The sequence below is a fragment of the Scylla paramamosain genome, chromosome 6, assembly GCF_035594125.1.
Source record: "Scylla paramamosain isolate STU-SP2022 chromosome 6, ASM3559412v1, whole genome shotgun sequence".
Taxonomy (NCBI): domain Eukaryota; kingdom Metazoa; phylum Arthropoda; class Malacostraca; order Decapoda; family Portunidae; genus Scylla; species Scylla paramamosain.
In genome coordinates, this window is record NC_087156.1 from 25,126,373 (window position 1) to 25,141,996 (window position 15,624).

The following is a 15,624-nucleotide window of genomic DNA, read 5'->3' on the forward strand; positions in this document are numbered from 1 at the left end:
GTGAAAGAGCAGTGACACCATCTCTCTCTCTCTCTCTCTCTCTCTCTCTCTCTCTCTCTCTCTCGACGATTGTTGACATCGACCTTTTTTTCCATTTTTTTTTTTTTTTTTTTTTTTTTTTTTACAAAATAAACCAGTTCCTAGTTTCAAATATTGAAATTTTATTTGCCATTCAATTGTCGTAAATTCGTGTACGATTCTCAACTTTGTTGAGTTTTCAAAAACCATGAAAATAATTAATCGGGGTTACATAGATCTTTTTTTTTTTCTATAAATAATACAACAATTCCTGTTAAGCTATCGCTAGAATCTTGAAGACATGCCTGAAAACCCCCAACAAGTCACATGGACATGAACTGCGATGGTCAAGATTATCTTGGCAACATTTGAGAACATGATCCCAAAATGCCACAGTTCCTACAACAGTTCCTGTTAAGCTATCGCTAGAATCTTGAAGACATGCCTGCAAACCCCCAACAAGTCACATGGACATAAACTGCGATGGTCAAGATTATCTTAGCAACATTTGAGAACATGATCCCACAATGCCAGAGAGGGGGAGAGAGAGAGTAAGAGAAATTCATCGAGGAACAGCGACTTCATTACTATGGCAAAAATAATGCATATCGTACAGTGTGGTTTATTATCGTATTTGTACCACGTTGACCACAACACACTGAGTAAGGCAGCAGCATGTAAACACAACAAATGCCAAGTGTCACCGCCGGTAGGTATTCCAGTCACATTTTAATAACTTACACTATTTGAATAACATGTTTTATTACAGTAGGTATGTTGAATTCCTTATGTGGAGAATATTTAGTGTACATGATTTCCTTTCGATGTGTAAATAATTAATAAGTGTCTTTCTTTATAGCTGATCCCACAAGTCACTCCACTGACACTTGTACATACATGGATAAATAGTCGCGGAAAATGGGCCTTTTAATTGACACCGCCATAATGGTGGGGTCAATGGTGAGTAGCAATGTTCGTGTGTTTAGTCCAGGTTAGTGAGTGTAAGGTAGTGTGACAGTAACCGCACAGGTATAGTAACAATATGGAACACCTTGTCAGGTGTTTACATGAGAACATAATGGGAAGTTCCATTCCAGGTTATTATTTCAGTCCTTCACCAGTCGCGGCATGGCTTTTCTTACCCTTCCCATCAGAAAGAGCTTCTCATTCTGAGTTATTAGAACCTCATATATATCCAATGCGGTACTTCTTGATAAGAAGTCCGTTCCCCATCCCTCCTAACCCTCCATAACTGCTCAAACAAGCTTGGGAGCCTGTGGGGAATCTTTTTTTTTTTTTTTGGGGGGGGAGAAAATAAGTGAAATATGGGTGTTCAAAAATCTAAGGAAATTTACCTTAATATTTCAAATTTACCTAACCTAGCCATGGGGGTGTTCCCCCTGGAACTCACCTCCATCCCCCTAGGACGTTAACATAACCTTGCATAACCAAATCTAACCTAACAATGAACCTCAAAAATTATACCATACTGGTGTGGTGTAGAGATTCTCAAGGCAACAGAGATGGGTAGAGTTTGGCAGCTTCCTTAATAAACACATGGAGCCTCCACTTTATGCCTGTATATCTCATCTTAAACATTGCTGTTGCTAAATATCCCACATAGGGATTTTTTTCCTGCCGAATATTGGCACTTCGTTTCACCTCCCTCCACTGGCTAGCCATATTAACAAATAATAGTCAGATGTGTCAAAACGTCTGACATGTCTCTAAAACAAATAGAGTGTAACTGAACCTACTGTGGAAAGTCATGATTGGTGGCCTCACAAGTGGCTTCACAAGTGGCAGCGTGTGATTGGAGGGATCAGCTATATAGATACCATGAAATTCTAATATGCCATTACCCACAAATCCCAGTCATAAACAAAAGAAGTGCTTTTACAACCATACTAGACACATGCTCCCCAATTTTTTTATGTTTACGGCAAGGTCACTGAACCTTCTACATGACATGTGAGTTTCATGCTTGTACATAATACGGACCTGATATCCAGATTAACCATCCACTGAAAATTGTTTATAATGCTGACCAATTTAAGATTTTTTATATTTTTTTATATTTTATTTATTTATTTATTTATTTTATTTATTTATTTATTTATTTATTTATTTATTTATTTTTTTTTTTTTGAGAAAGCAAGCTTGCTTGCTCTTGTAACAATGCTCAAATGTGACATGCCAATGCGTGTAATGGATTTCTTAGCCTTGCCAGTTAGGTTAGGGTAGGTTAGGTTAAGTTTAGTTAGGTTAAGTTAATTTGGTAAGGTTTGGTTAGTTTCGTTATGTTAAGTTATTTTAGTTAGGTTAGCTTAAGTTAAGTTAGGTATGGTGGTGGTGTGTGACAGCCAGCTGGCAGCCATGAATGAGCAGTGGCCAGTCCTCCTGTGGGAGGAGCATTGCAAGTGAGTGTGAATGCTGTATTTCTTATCTGTGAGGATGAAACTAGTTTTTCTGATAGATTTTGATCTGTTTTCTATTAATCTGCTTTTTGTTTTTATTGTAGATCATTAGTTTCTGAGGGGGTGAGGAATCAGGACAGTAAAAATGAAAACTAGTGATTTGCAGGGAAAACAACAAGGAGATTGATTCAAAACAGGCCGAAAACTACCAGAAAAATATTTTAGTCCAAAATAGAGAGACTAGTGAAAGAGTAAAATTTTACCCGTTCTAGAAAATATTCATTGAATTGTGAATTTTACAGTAAATATGTGTTTGTCTGACTTATAGTTTTTATTTATTTTTTAATTTGGCATTTTGTGATAAATTTTGATGTTTTAATTTACTCCTACACACATTTCATAACCCATTGTGAGTCCCAAACTTTTGTTAAATATTATCTTTTAACTTATAAGCAAAGCTACTTATTTCTGATGGATTTTTCTGTATTTTTAAATGAATCCAATAATTTTTATTGGTAAAATATTGCACTTTTTATTTAAGAGGAAGATTTCTCTGCAACAAGTGATCTTCCATTAAAAGAATATCAGTCTAGTTTAATACATTTCAAGACCTATTAGGAAAATGTAGTTTTAGCTTCAAAATATTGTCTCAAACCTGGGAAATGAGAAAACCTGTCAGCCTGTGGCAGCTGACCCATTGATGTATGGTCATTGACCTTCCATTTTCTGCCTCCTGGCTAGGTCTCCATATCATGCAACTGCTTCTAAACTGCTATGTACAATCTCCTAACTCTTTCTATTTCCTCATGGCAAAATACCTTTAAGAATATTCCCCCTCCCCCACCCCCATTCCCTCAAAAAAAAAAAAAAAAAAAAAAAAAAAAAAATATATATATATATATATATATATATATATATATATATATATATATATATATATATATATATATATATATATATATATATATATATATATATATATATATATATATATATATATATATATATATATATATATATATATATATATATATATATATATATATATATATATATATATATATATATATATATATATATATATATATATATATATATATATATATATATACAGCTGATCCACCTATACCTTGTAACTGACACTGGGATACTTAATTTCATTTAAAATTTGCAGACCTAGTTGAGCCACCAAAATATTTGGAATGTTGAGACCTAAGTGATGAAACGGAAAGAAATGAGTATGTGGAGGATTTGGTTTACCAAAGTTGTACCATTTTTAAGATTTATACTTTATAGGAACTGTAGTTAAGAAGAAATCATATATGTCATTACTTGCATAGTGACAGATAGCCAAATGCAAGAAAACTTAACTTGGGTCTTGATGATAAGTTATGGTCAAATTTGTAATATGTTGGATCTGCATTTCCTTTAGTTTCTTGCCAGGCTTCAATCTTGGCAATGACTTTTCCTAGTGTTTTCATGATACTCCAAAGGGAGGCATTACACTTGTCTAGTTTAATCTTTGCATCACAGTTAGGAGACTGTCTTGGCAGAGAAAGGGAAAGAGAATATGTGTTAGTGAAGTTAGATTTACCAGTAGTTTAGAAATGCCTTTGATCCATATTATTTATGTGTACAGCTCACCTGCATCCTCCCCTCAGCTGGTGTTCTTCATCGGTGGGTGGGTGTGGTTTGTGAAGAAAATATTCCGAGACTATGAGGTACATAACACACTGGTGCAGTTGTTTTTTCCTATGATCTTCATGCTGTCATGCACCATGTTTGAACTCATCATCTTCGAAATTGCTGCTGTGCTGGAATCAGGGTATTGTTACCAGTGTTTGTTGAAAGTGTTGCCTTTATCTTTGTTGCAATCCCTCATGAATTGTATGTATTAAGTAAAAACTGTTGTAGTTATCCAAAATATTAAAGAGCTCTTCTAATTTTAATCACAGTACTTATCCAAAATATTAATCATATCTTGTTATATTGATATGTATCTGATATGTGTGCACTTATCACATCGTTTGTAAATTTGCTCCACTCACCCTTGCAAGGTATTAGTTATGATGTGTACTGGCTATTGCAGGTCTCGTTACTTGTACTGGCAGGTGGTGCTGTACTCCATGCTCATCATGCTCATTCTGGTCATACCCTTCTATTTATGTCATTTTGTTGTTTCTAACATAAGAATAGGTAAGTCAGTCTGCTGTTGTCTATATGCTAATTTTTTATTGCATATCTTCGTATAATGTTCATGTATAGGTTATTTGTAGAGTTATGTATTTTGCAAATAGTCAAACATTAATTCATTGTTATATAAAAAGAATTAATATGATTTACAAGTTTCCTTTAGTTTAGACCAAAGTGATCTCTTTGAGAGCACTGCCATCACTGAATACCCAACCTTACAGTGCGAGGAGAGTGGGTGAATGTGCTGTCCGTGCTCACTTGGGGAGTATTCATGGTGTGCTTTTGGAAGATAGGAGAGCCCTTTCCTATCCTCAGTCCTCAGCATGGCATTCTCTCCATAGAGCAGGCAAGTTTTGGTAATCTGTATTGTTAATAATTCATATAACTTATTGTTCCTTTTCTATTATGTATTCACATTTTTTCACATCTACTCTTAATATTTTTTTACTATATGTATATGTAATACATTCCTGATGGTGTCTGGTGATATAGGGACAAATAAGCTTGGCAGTGTAGGATTGAAAGACAAGCAATCTTGTCCCATTTCTCTGTGTGTGTGTGTGTGTGTGTGTGTGTGATATGACATAAAGTAGGAACATTCTTTCTGAGTTCATCTGTATACCTGTCTCAGAGTATCAGCCGCATTGGAGTCATTGGAGTGACAGTAATGGCTGCACTGTCAGGCTTTGGTGCTGTTAATTATCCATACACATCCATGAACATCTTCATGCGGCCTGTCACCAAATATGACATCCAGGCTCAGGAACGACGACTGCTGCAGACCATTGATGTTATTGTAAGCAAGAAGAAGAGAATTGCCCTGGCAGAGAGAGAGAGGATCACATCCAAAGTAAGTACATATTCATCTTTACATAAAGCCAAAATCCCTGGAAAAGTAATACCTGAAACAAGACTTAATTAAGTTTGTAGTCTATAGTATTTGTAATTAGATGGATAGTAATCATAACCTAGTGCCCTTTTGTACGTTTATCTTTTTGCAATTATCTCTTCAAGACCAAACCAGTTTATGATACTTCATTTGATCCTGTTTGGCATTTCACATTTCATTTGGTCATTTTTACATGATTCACCAGATTTGTTATACAGTACACATTTTCTTCGCATTCACCGTACACTAATGTTGCACTGTATTATGGCAGGTAAGTGATGATAGCAGTTCCCGATCCAGAATCTGGGGCTTGCTGCGCAGTGTTACATCCAGCAGCCCTCAAGGGGAGAGTATGTCAGCCCTCAAGCAGGAGGTGGCAGCCTTGGAGGTAATACCATAACAACATAAGAAAATGAATACAGTGTAAAAGACCAGTTGATCTACACAAGATAGGCTAATCAGATACTTGTATATTTGCACATTATCTTCAGTGTCAGATATTTAGAAACATATCTCATCTTATCATCTGTGATGCAAGTTGCATTTTGTACTGCAGTAGTTCATAAAGTATGTTGGAGTTCTGTTCCTACACTACATCGTTAACCAATTTTCATCAAAAGTAAGCACCAACAGTATGTAAAGAGAGAGAGAGAGAGAGAGAGAGAGAGAGAGAGAGCAGGGGGGGGAGCAATTCCTTACCTTTACTTCTGTGGTTGGCCTGCTCATCGGAAAGGGGTGTTGCAAGGGAGGGAGGAATAAGCTTGATATTGGGAAGAGGATACTGGAGAGGCAGAACCTGCAGAGATACTGGTGGAGATACTCCTAACTGCTCTCTCTCAGTAATCAGATCACTACACTGCTCTTCACATGCTTCACAATGCTTAATCTTTATCCTCAATAATTGTAGTTACTGTTGACTGGCTCAGGCCAACTATCCGTCCAATGTTTCTCAGCCTTTCTTCCTTCTGTGCCTGTTTTACTATGTTTAATCTAATTTCCATAGTGATTGCTTCCCTTTTCTTCTATTCACTGTCATTAGAAGAGTCTGTCTTGTGCATGGGAGCCATAATGGAAGGCAAAAAAATCAACACAGAAGAGTGAATAAATGCTAATCCAAAATGGCACACAACAGAGACTGATCAACGCTTCCTTCCTTGATCAATCATCACTTAACATTGTATTACTCTGCAGTGCTCACCACTTATTTCCTTGTATTATTTTTATTTATTTTCTTATGCAACATGGAAGGAATTAAAGAGTGCAAATTGATCCAACATAAGAAAGCAAAAGTGGAAGATATCCAAAAACCAAATAAATAAAATAAAATGCAATACATAATATATATTTTTTGTGTGCTTTCTTCATTGAATTTAGAAAAAAAACTGTGTTTGGTGTAGTATGTGTGTGTTGCAGTGTAAAAGTAAGAGATAAGTGTATTAGAAAGCATGCTGGGACCCCCAGTGTAAGTTTAGCACTGAACTTTTTTTTTCTTTAAATGAAAAAATCGGCAAAGGGGAATGTTTTGTAACTGTGAAATGATGTAAGTCAAGACTGTCATAAACTGAGGACTCCTTGTAGTAAGCCAGTGTTCATATTAAATCCAGTGATCTGTAGCTGTGTGTGATTAAAGTGGCTGTCTTTCCTACCAGGAACTCTCAAGGCAGCTGTTCTTGGAGACAGTGGAGCTGCAAAACCAACGTGAGAGGCTGGAGTGGGCAAGCACCTTTCAGGGTCGCTTCTTCAATTTCATGGGCTACTTTTTCTCATTGTACTGCTCATGGAAGATTTTTATTGTAAGTGATCATCTCAATGACTGAAAGAATTTTCATTGTATATTATAAAATAAGTAGATATATAAACAGCTATGCTTATGAGGATCCTAAGACACCTTTCACATAGAGCCATTTAGCAGTGAACATAAGAATATAAGAAGCTATTAGGCCTACATATGGCAATCCCTGTATGAAACTTAACTACCTATTTCCACATATCATCCTCATTCATAAATACTCTTAATCTTCTCTTAAAACTTTGTAATGATGTAGCACTAACAATTTATCACTGAATATATTTCATTCATCCACCACTCTATTTAAGAACTAGTTCCTTCTTATCTCTTTTTTTAAATCTAGCTTCATCAAACTTGAACCTATTATTTCTTGCCTTATCATAATTACTGGTCATAAGCAAAATTATTAATGTCATAATCAGGAAAAGACAAGAAATAATGGATTCAAGCATGATAAAGTTAATTTAAAAAAGAGGTATTATAGAATTGCTCATCAAATAGAGTGGTAAATAAATGGAAAAGACTTGGTAATCAGATTGTTAGTGCTGGGCCATTAAGGAGCCCTTAAAGATTAGGTGAATTTATGGATGAGGATGATGGGTGGAAATAGGTAAGTTTTACACAGGGACTTTAGTACTACTAACACATGATTCAATTTGACATTTCTTTAAGCAGAGCTTCAAATATGCTCTAGTATGACCACTGACATGCATAAGTAATGCTGATGAAGTGCTACTCTTGAGCTACAGAACATCACTGCTAAAGGGCCCAGTCTGAAAAAGGCCTAAGCTGTCAGACACCATAAGGAAAGATAATGATGTTAAAAGAAGTGATGATGATGATGTAGATATCCAAGGCTGTATGGCTATTTTACAAGATGCTGGTCGACACAGCACCTTAAGGAGATGCTCACTTCATTTTAGTAAAAAAAATGCCATGTTTCAAAATGTGCAGTAATGTATTTGTTATCCTTCTAGAATCACTGCCAAGGTATCTGTTTCCCATGAAAAGCAGTGTTGATGGATTTGAAGTCCATTTAAATGTCCCGCTGCATAAGGCAAAAGTGGGTGTGGCATCAGGAAAGATCCTATAAAGTAAAGTCATCTTATATGGCTTGTTTTTGCCTGAATATGGTAGCAAGAGTTACGATCTTATTACTCTTTGAAGTATGATGATATTGGCCTTGTGTGGTAATATCTGGTAAGAAGTAGCTTGTCCAACTAGGCTGCTAGGTGACTGTCTGTCAGTGGCTTCTATGCCCTCGATGGGAGTGGTTTTGTAGCTCCTTACTCCCTTCCTTCTCTCTTTTATTGCTTTCTACCCACTCAATAATGAATGGGAGGAAGAAAATTAATGCTAAGCAGTAGTTAAAATATATAAGAAGCATGAAAATTAAGAATAAAAGAAGGATGTAGCCTAGTGTTTGCTTTCACTTGAGGAAGGACAAATTTCTGCTTCCACCTTCCAACTCTCTTCCTCCCTCACTGGCTGCCCCATCCACTAACAAAGAAAATATGAACATTGCAAGAATAGGAGAGGAAGAGAAGAAGCAAAGGAACTATATGGTGCTATTTGTGCACCCTTAGCTGATAAAAAAAGAAATACCCTTGCCGTATAAAATGACATACTGAGGATCCCTAGCAGTGAGGTACTTACTAAATACCAGTAATGGCATGAGAGAATGGACTGCTTGGCATGTTGCCTGTAACTGCTTTTTTCCACGGCCCTAGAGAAACTGTTAAAAGGCCCAGGACGAGTAGTAGTAAATATTGGAATAATGTGATGATTCTTACAGTGCTTCATGTACTTGTGTTTAAGAGTTACATACGTAAATAACATTCAAATTGTTAAATAAATAAAGGATATAGATAAATTTCAATCTGTAAATTGTTATAACTCAAAACGTGATTTTTTACCTTTAAATATTTCCAAAATATCAATGGTAGATCAGGTTTCCTTAGAAAATGCTGTAAATATTGTTCATGACAAGGGAAATCCTTGACCATTTCAATTTTTTTAAATGTGAAGTAAAAGACAGGATGGAGAAAAAAGCAAAAAAATGTCAGTGTTACATTTTTGGTTGACATGATGCAGTGATATTTTATGATGTATGGCAAAAAAAAACAATGGTGAAATGTTTGGATAACAAATGTCCTTCCACAGCCCAAATAAGTTATTTTAGGATAATTAGTGTAGTCTCTAGAACACTGTAAGTCAAATAATTGCAAATTATACTATCTGCACATTCATATCCCAGTATACTAGTAGATGAATCTGATAATGACAATTATTATGATATGTAGTTATTGAAATTAGTTTACTTTGGCTGAGATTGTAATAATTTATTCATAACTATATATTTGGTAGGCAGAACAGAGGTTGTCATAATTTGTTAATGATCTATAGAGGAAACATCACAACTTTTCTTTGTTGCAGAGTTTGGTGAACATTGTTTTTGACAGAGTTGGTAGAAAAGACCCAGTAACCAAGGGTATGGAGATAGCAGTCCACTGGCTAGGCTTTGATATTGATGTCCAGTTTTGGTCACAGCACATTTCCTTCTTCTTAGTGGGTTGCATTATCTTCACCTCTATCCGAGGTTTCATCCTCACACTCACCAGGGTAAGTTTTGCTTAGTACATGAAATTATATTATGAAATGATATTGAACAATTAATATCATACCTGTTGAGGTGTTCATATAAGGAGGGAAATATTTAGCATTTATATGGAGTAACATGAAGCAGAAGAGTTCAGCAGCTTAATTCTGGTTTGATACAAATATTGGCCACTTTACATTTCTTAAGTCTCACATGAAATTATTTAACTTTATAATAATGTATAATAGTGTAATAGTATAATAGTATAATAATAATTTATAATAGTGTAGGATGTATGTATTTACTTACTATTGATGTACATGATAACTAGAACAAATCTTTCTTGATACAGTTCTTCTATGCAGTGTCCAGCAGCAAATCTTCCAATGTCATTGTCTTGGTGTTGGCACATCTCATGGTCTGTTATAATGCCTTTTTAATTCTGTTCTTGTGAATTCCTCAAAAATATATATCTGATATAGTATGTTTAATTTTTAAGGTTTATGTCTTTTTAATCTTTTGTGTGTGTGTGTGTAGATTTTCCGATTTTCCTGTTTGGCTGCATGTTGTCTAATTTCTACTTGTGCATGCATGTGCAGGGGATGTACTTTGTATCCATGGTAATGCTGATGAGGATGAACATGCCGCTGGAGTACCGGACAATCATCACACAAGTGAGTGTGGCTCAGTAAAATATTCATGGTCATAAGATTAAATTAATAGTATATAGTGAAAGCTTTTGTTGATGCATGGAGAACAAATATTGTCTGATGAAATATATTTCTTATTCACAATTATTATAATATCATGAACTGTAGAGAGATACTAAGTGTCCTTTAATTATTCTAACTTGTGGAAAGTAAAATGTTAATTTAGTGAAGAAGCATTGTAAGCAAAGTAACTACCATAGGAATGATTTTTTATTGTTGATGTGTTTGGCCATTGAGAAAATAGAGTTAAACAAAGGAGAGAGAGTGAAAAAAAAAAAAAAAATACAGATACATGTAAGAAAGCTCATAGGAGGGTGGAGTATAAATAACTCCTTTATACAACAAGATAGATACTGTATCTCCAAAAATGCACTATTCCCCTATATAATCATCATTATTGGAAGAACATAGTGATCAGTCTGTTCCAGAAGTGAGAATTGGTGCTTTCTGTCAGACCATATCCATAGTATCCTTTCTCTTTTTTTCATATTCTCATTGAGTGACTCTGCATGTCAAAATCTGCCATTCATTTGGAGCAGCCTTATCTGTTGAACTCTCAGATACTGATCTTGTATTTTCCCTTGTAGGTGTTAGGAGACCTGCAGTTCCACTTCTACCACCGATGGTTTGATGTCATCTTCCTGGTGTCTGCTCTCACCACCATGGGCATCCTCTACTTGGCACACAAGCAGGTCAACACCTCTGACAAAGCTGAGAATCTTTATGAACCCAAGTGGTGACACAGAGTTCAGTGTAGACAGAGGCAGACTGGCTGCTGGGAACAAGACCAACACTTCCATGTAACTTTTATCATCATTTTTTTCATCTGTCATCATCATTACTTTCCCAACATAAGATTTAGCTTTGCATAAGAGACAAGAATTGAAGAAATGGGTTAATATAAACTTGACAAGAATGTGGTGACATAAAAATGGTTGTTATGTATGGCAAAGTTTGCTTGAGTGATGCCTGTGCCTTGATAAGGAGTTGAGTGAGTAGTGTAGTTGAATCCTTAAGAAGGTGCCAAGTAAAGTGATTATGTAGAGTATGGTAGATTGTTTTGCTGAGTCTGAGCAGCCACTCATTCCTATGCTGAGGTGAGGGGACAGCTTTATAACAAGTAGACTTTTCTGATGTACATATCTGCTGTTTAATTATTTTGCCTGCAACTGCATGTTAACACCCTTTTACCCACAGTGTATAAGTCCACTGATTTATAATTTTTATAAACATATATTTATTTATAAAATGGGTAAAGTGCATAATATGCAGTGTTTTATTAAGAATATAATTCCAGAAGATATAGTTAAATCTTGTGTGGCCAATGTAAAAGAAGTTAAAATATTTTGTTTCTGCTATATAGTGTGAGAATTTTTTGATGTCATAACACTTAAAATTTGTTTATTATTATGGCCAGAAATTTGCTACGTAAGTGAAGACTGGGAATAGGGAAAATGACAATTATTAGGACATCTGTAATGGTAATTGTAAATTCAAACCCATAATGACACAACCTCTCCTGTTCATATTCCTTAGTACCTTTCATTTTTGTGTTTTGAAAGAGTACACTGCTTGGCTAGATGCCATCTGTTTTTTGTCTCTTAAGGACTTGTCTGATTTCATTGACATTGCTTATTCCTGAGGGAACACCAATAAAAAACTTCATGGAGCCATAGGATTCTTGAAAAGAATAATGCTGCATGATCCTGAGGACACACATTTTGTTCAAGATGCAGAGTATAAATGGATTTCATATTTGAATCATGCAAGCTCTTCATGGAGTCATGGGACTCTTGAAAAGAATAGTGCTGCATTATCCTGAGGGTACACATTTCATCTAGGAAGAAGATCATCCATGGATTTCATATCTGAATCATGCATGTTGTTTTCAAGATGGCAATTCAATGTTATTTCATGAAACATTACTTATTTCCTAGGGTGATTGCTTTCATGGAGGGCTTTTCATGTCTAAGAGTGCCCTTTATTTGATAAGGTGCTGCATTATGATCTAAGCATGATCATTTGCCTTTTTTTTTTTTTTTTTAACAACTGCATTTGAAACTGCTATCATCAGAATGCTACTAAATAGAAAGTAATTTTCAATTTATGTAAACCATGGAGGCTCAGCTTTTACATGCAGGCACTGCCCATTCAAGAGGACAAGGCATCATTTATTCCCAAGGGTATTTAATTTCTACAAGAGTGCTGTTTGTTAGAGGCTACTGGCAAGGGTATTGTAGAGGACATTTTGAGGAAATTATCAATTTCTTGTACTGCTTCATATGGATTTAAGAATATTAGTAACTCTCTCTCTCTCTCTCTCTCTCTCTCTCTCTCTCTCTCTCTCTCTCTCTCTCTCTCTCTCTCTCTCTCTCTCTCTCTCTCTCTCTTAATCGGACTAGATGAATTATGTAGTGTATTTTTTTTTGTGAAATTCTCTCTCTCTCTCTCTCTCTCTCTCTCTCTCTCTCTCTCTCTCTCTCTCTCTCTCTCTCTCTCTCTCTCTCTCTCTCTCTTTAATCGGACTAGATGAATTATGTGTATTTTTTTGTGAAATTCTCTCTCTCTCTCTCTCTCTCTCTCTCTCTCTCTCTCTCTCTCTCTCTCTCTCTCTCTCTCTCACACACACACACACACACACACACACACACACACACACACATCGGACAATATATTACTCTATTCCTTGTAGTTCGGTGAAATTGAATTTGCTTTTAATCAGAATCACACATTGGTTTTCATACAACAGGATTTCTTTTTGTTTATGTGGAAAAAATACGTATATTAATTTAGTTTTCTGGCGATGTAAGGCAGCTGCAGACAAAGCGCGAGGGGCAGCAGCAGCAAGCCGCGGGGACAACAAAGTCAGTGTTACTCTGTCAGTAGTGGAGGTGGAAGCGTTACTGTGAGCTTTTGTTATACTGGAAAGTTTCAAGACTATCTGTGTATTCGGTAAGCGAAAAAATCTTCCTTTATAAATCACAATTTTTTTCTGTGCACTGATAACCTTCCGATTTGAAGCATTCCTTTGGAATAAGAAAAATTAATCAGGCACCTTTACATGAAAAGGTAAAATAAAAGCAAAATACTGAGGACGAGACTCCTGATGTAAGAGTAACATTGGATCCTGAGAATGTACCGTGCAGCAGTCTCAAAGGAGCCTGAAGTGTGTCAAAACGTATAAGGAATCGTTGGATGAGAGATGTGTCCAGGCCATCTGTCTACTCTAGGGGCTGCCTGAGCGTAGGGCCTGTATGAGTACTACCAGCTTGACTTGAGGAGCCTGCTGGGAGGTTAGGAGAATGACCACTGGACACACACACACACACACACACACACACTTCCTCTTTCGCCGGATATTGGGAGTCATAGGAATGAGTGTGTGTGTTGTTCAGCAGCAGCTTGAGTGCCCGCCACGGCTCTGAACGGTTCATGCCTTTCTTAAACTGCAAACCTTCATTGATTTATTTGATATGCACATTTTCTTAATTGGTTAGGTAGTGATGAGTACATACAATATAGCAAAATTATATATTCTATGGATCACTGCGACCCTCAATCCATTCATTCATTGATATAACGTTAGAGAAAAGCAAGGTGGTTGTTTATTATTCGTGCCATTGCTTATTCTTTGCTTTTTGCGGCCATGTCAATTCTTAACCAATAATTCGTTCAAGACTTTACTCATACCAGTTTGCCTTTCTCATGTTTAGCTGGCCACTTAACTAATGAGTATTCCATGAGTCCTCTCAGATAACCCTCCTCCCTTACCACGAGCCTCCCAACCACCCCGTCACCAACCCACCCAGCCCCAGTACCCTCATAACCGCCACCCAGCCTACCCATCACCACCACCACCACTCCACTAGACCAGTCACCCAGCCAACCAGCCAGACCACAGCCTCCTCCAACCCCTTCACTACTCAGGCCACTCTCCCTTCACTGCCACCAGACTGATCGTCCTGCATTCACTTCCTCACGCAGCCAAATGCCATCTTCTGCAAGGAAAGCAAGTTTCGTGATTTTTAACAAGTGGTGGTAACTTCGTTGTATTGGTGTCTAGTGTTGAAAATTTGGACATGTGGCATTTGCCTGTGGAATACTATGTTGAATCGTTCATACCACGTGTCATATGGAAATATCTGTGGTGAATGACGGAAGGATTATTATCATCACATCTCGCCTCAGCCTCTTCTGCTGTAGTAGAAGAAGAGAGGCGTGATAGCTACTGGTTCACGCACTTTGCTTGGGGCTGAGACATATAGTCCAGCAAACGTCACGCACGCCACGGTAAGTCAAGGTTCAACTCCTGCCTGATGTGTTTAGTTGCTGTTTGTTACTTCCTTTGCATACTGTGCAAAGCTGTAGAAGTGAGTGCCTGTGTGCATAAACCCACCCGTAGATTGTATCCGTTCCAATATTTATTTATTTATTTTTATTTATCTTTTTTATTTTATTTTTTTTAATGAACTATTGTTTGTATTTTTATTGGATATATTACGTGTTACTTTTTTGAAGGTTGTTGGTTATCTTAACTAGTTTACACAGTGAAAATGTTATTGGGTTTGTTCAAGTTGACACAGAAAAAAAAAAAAAACAAAGATAATAGACAAATGTTATTTTACGGTTGATATGAGAAGTAGGTAACTTTCAGCAAACAATGAGGAGAAAAGTTGGAGGTGGATGGAAGCAACATGCAACATTAACGGTGTCCATTTCAAGGTTGTTTAGTTTTCTATGTTTTTAGGGCACTTTTCAGTGCCAATATGATTTCATATGATTTTGTGCCTGCAGGTAGTGTTGTTCTGTTTAACCAGCACAATTGCAACATTCAGACAAGAATCAGTAGTTTATCCGACGTAGTTTGATTATGCGGGGGGTACTTTTACTTGTATTCCATATTTAGCAAAATTGAGATACCAAGTTTCTCTCTCTCTCTCTCTCTCTCTCTCTCTCTCTCTCTCTCTCTCTCTCTCCTCTCTCTCTCTCCTCTCTCTCTCTCTCTCTCT

General features: G+C 36.4%; 2 protein-coding genes across 7 annotated transcripts in view; both read left to right on the forward strand.

Annotated features, from left to right (window-relative positions):
* The first annotated feature begins 291 nt into the window (after nt 1-291).
* LOC135101472 (Golgi pH regulator-like) lies at nt 292-11,880 on the forward strand. Its single transcript, XM_064005472.1, has 12 exons — nt 292-727; nt 878-978; nt 4,097-4,260; nt 4,525-4,631; nt 4,850-4,974; nt 5,260-5,478; nt 5,789-5,905; nt 7,167-7,310; nt 9,743-9,928; nt 10,258-10,323; nt 10,505-10,579; nt 11,203-11,880. Exons 2-12 carry the CDS (start codon nt 937-939, stop codon nt 11,353-11,355), a joined length of 1,398 nt encoding a protein of 465 aa, XP_063861542.1. The 5' UTR covers nt 292-727; nt 878-936; the 3' UTR covers nt 11,356-11,880.
* A 1,413-nt stretch (nt 11,881-13,293) lies between these two features.
* The window catches only part of LOC135101480 (uncharacterized), a 41,749-nt gene continuing 39,418 nt past the window's right edge, over nt 13,294-15,624 (forward strand). The window contains exons 1-2 of one of the 6 annotated variants that reach the window (XM_064005495.1): nt 13,295-13,567; nt 14,329-14,905. The gene's annotated coding sequence lies outside the window, so the exon portion shown is untranslated. Of the gene's footprint in view, nt 13,568-13,628; nt 14,906-15,624 lie in introns of those variants that run through there. The other 5 variants (XM_064005497.1, XM_064005499.1, XM_064005496.1 and 2 more) reach the window with 5 other exon arrangements.

Bases quoted from the DNA above. Each gene is read 5' to 3' on its own strand.
- LOC135101472 (XM_064005472.1), top strand. From the start codon at position 937: ATGGGCCTTTTAATTGACACCGCCATAATGGTGGGGTCAATG. The intron at 5,479-5,788 runs GTAAGTACATAT...GTATTATGGCAG, and splicing joins GAGAGAGGATCACATCCAAA to GTAAGTGATGATAGCAGTTC. The intron at 10,580-11,202 runs GTGAGTGTGGCT...TTTCCCTTGTAG, and splicing joins ACCGGACAATCATCACACAA to GTGTTAGGAGACCTGCAGTT.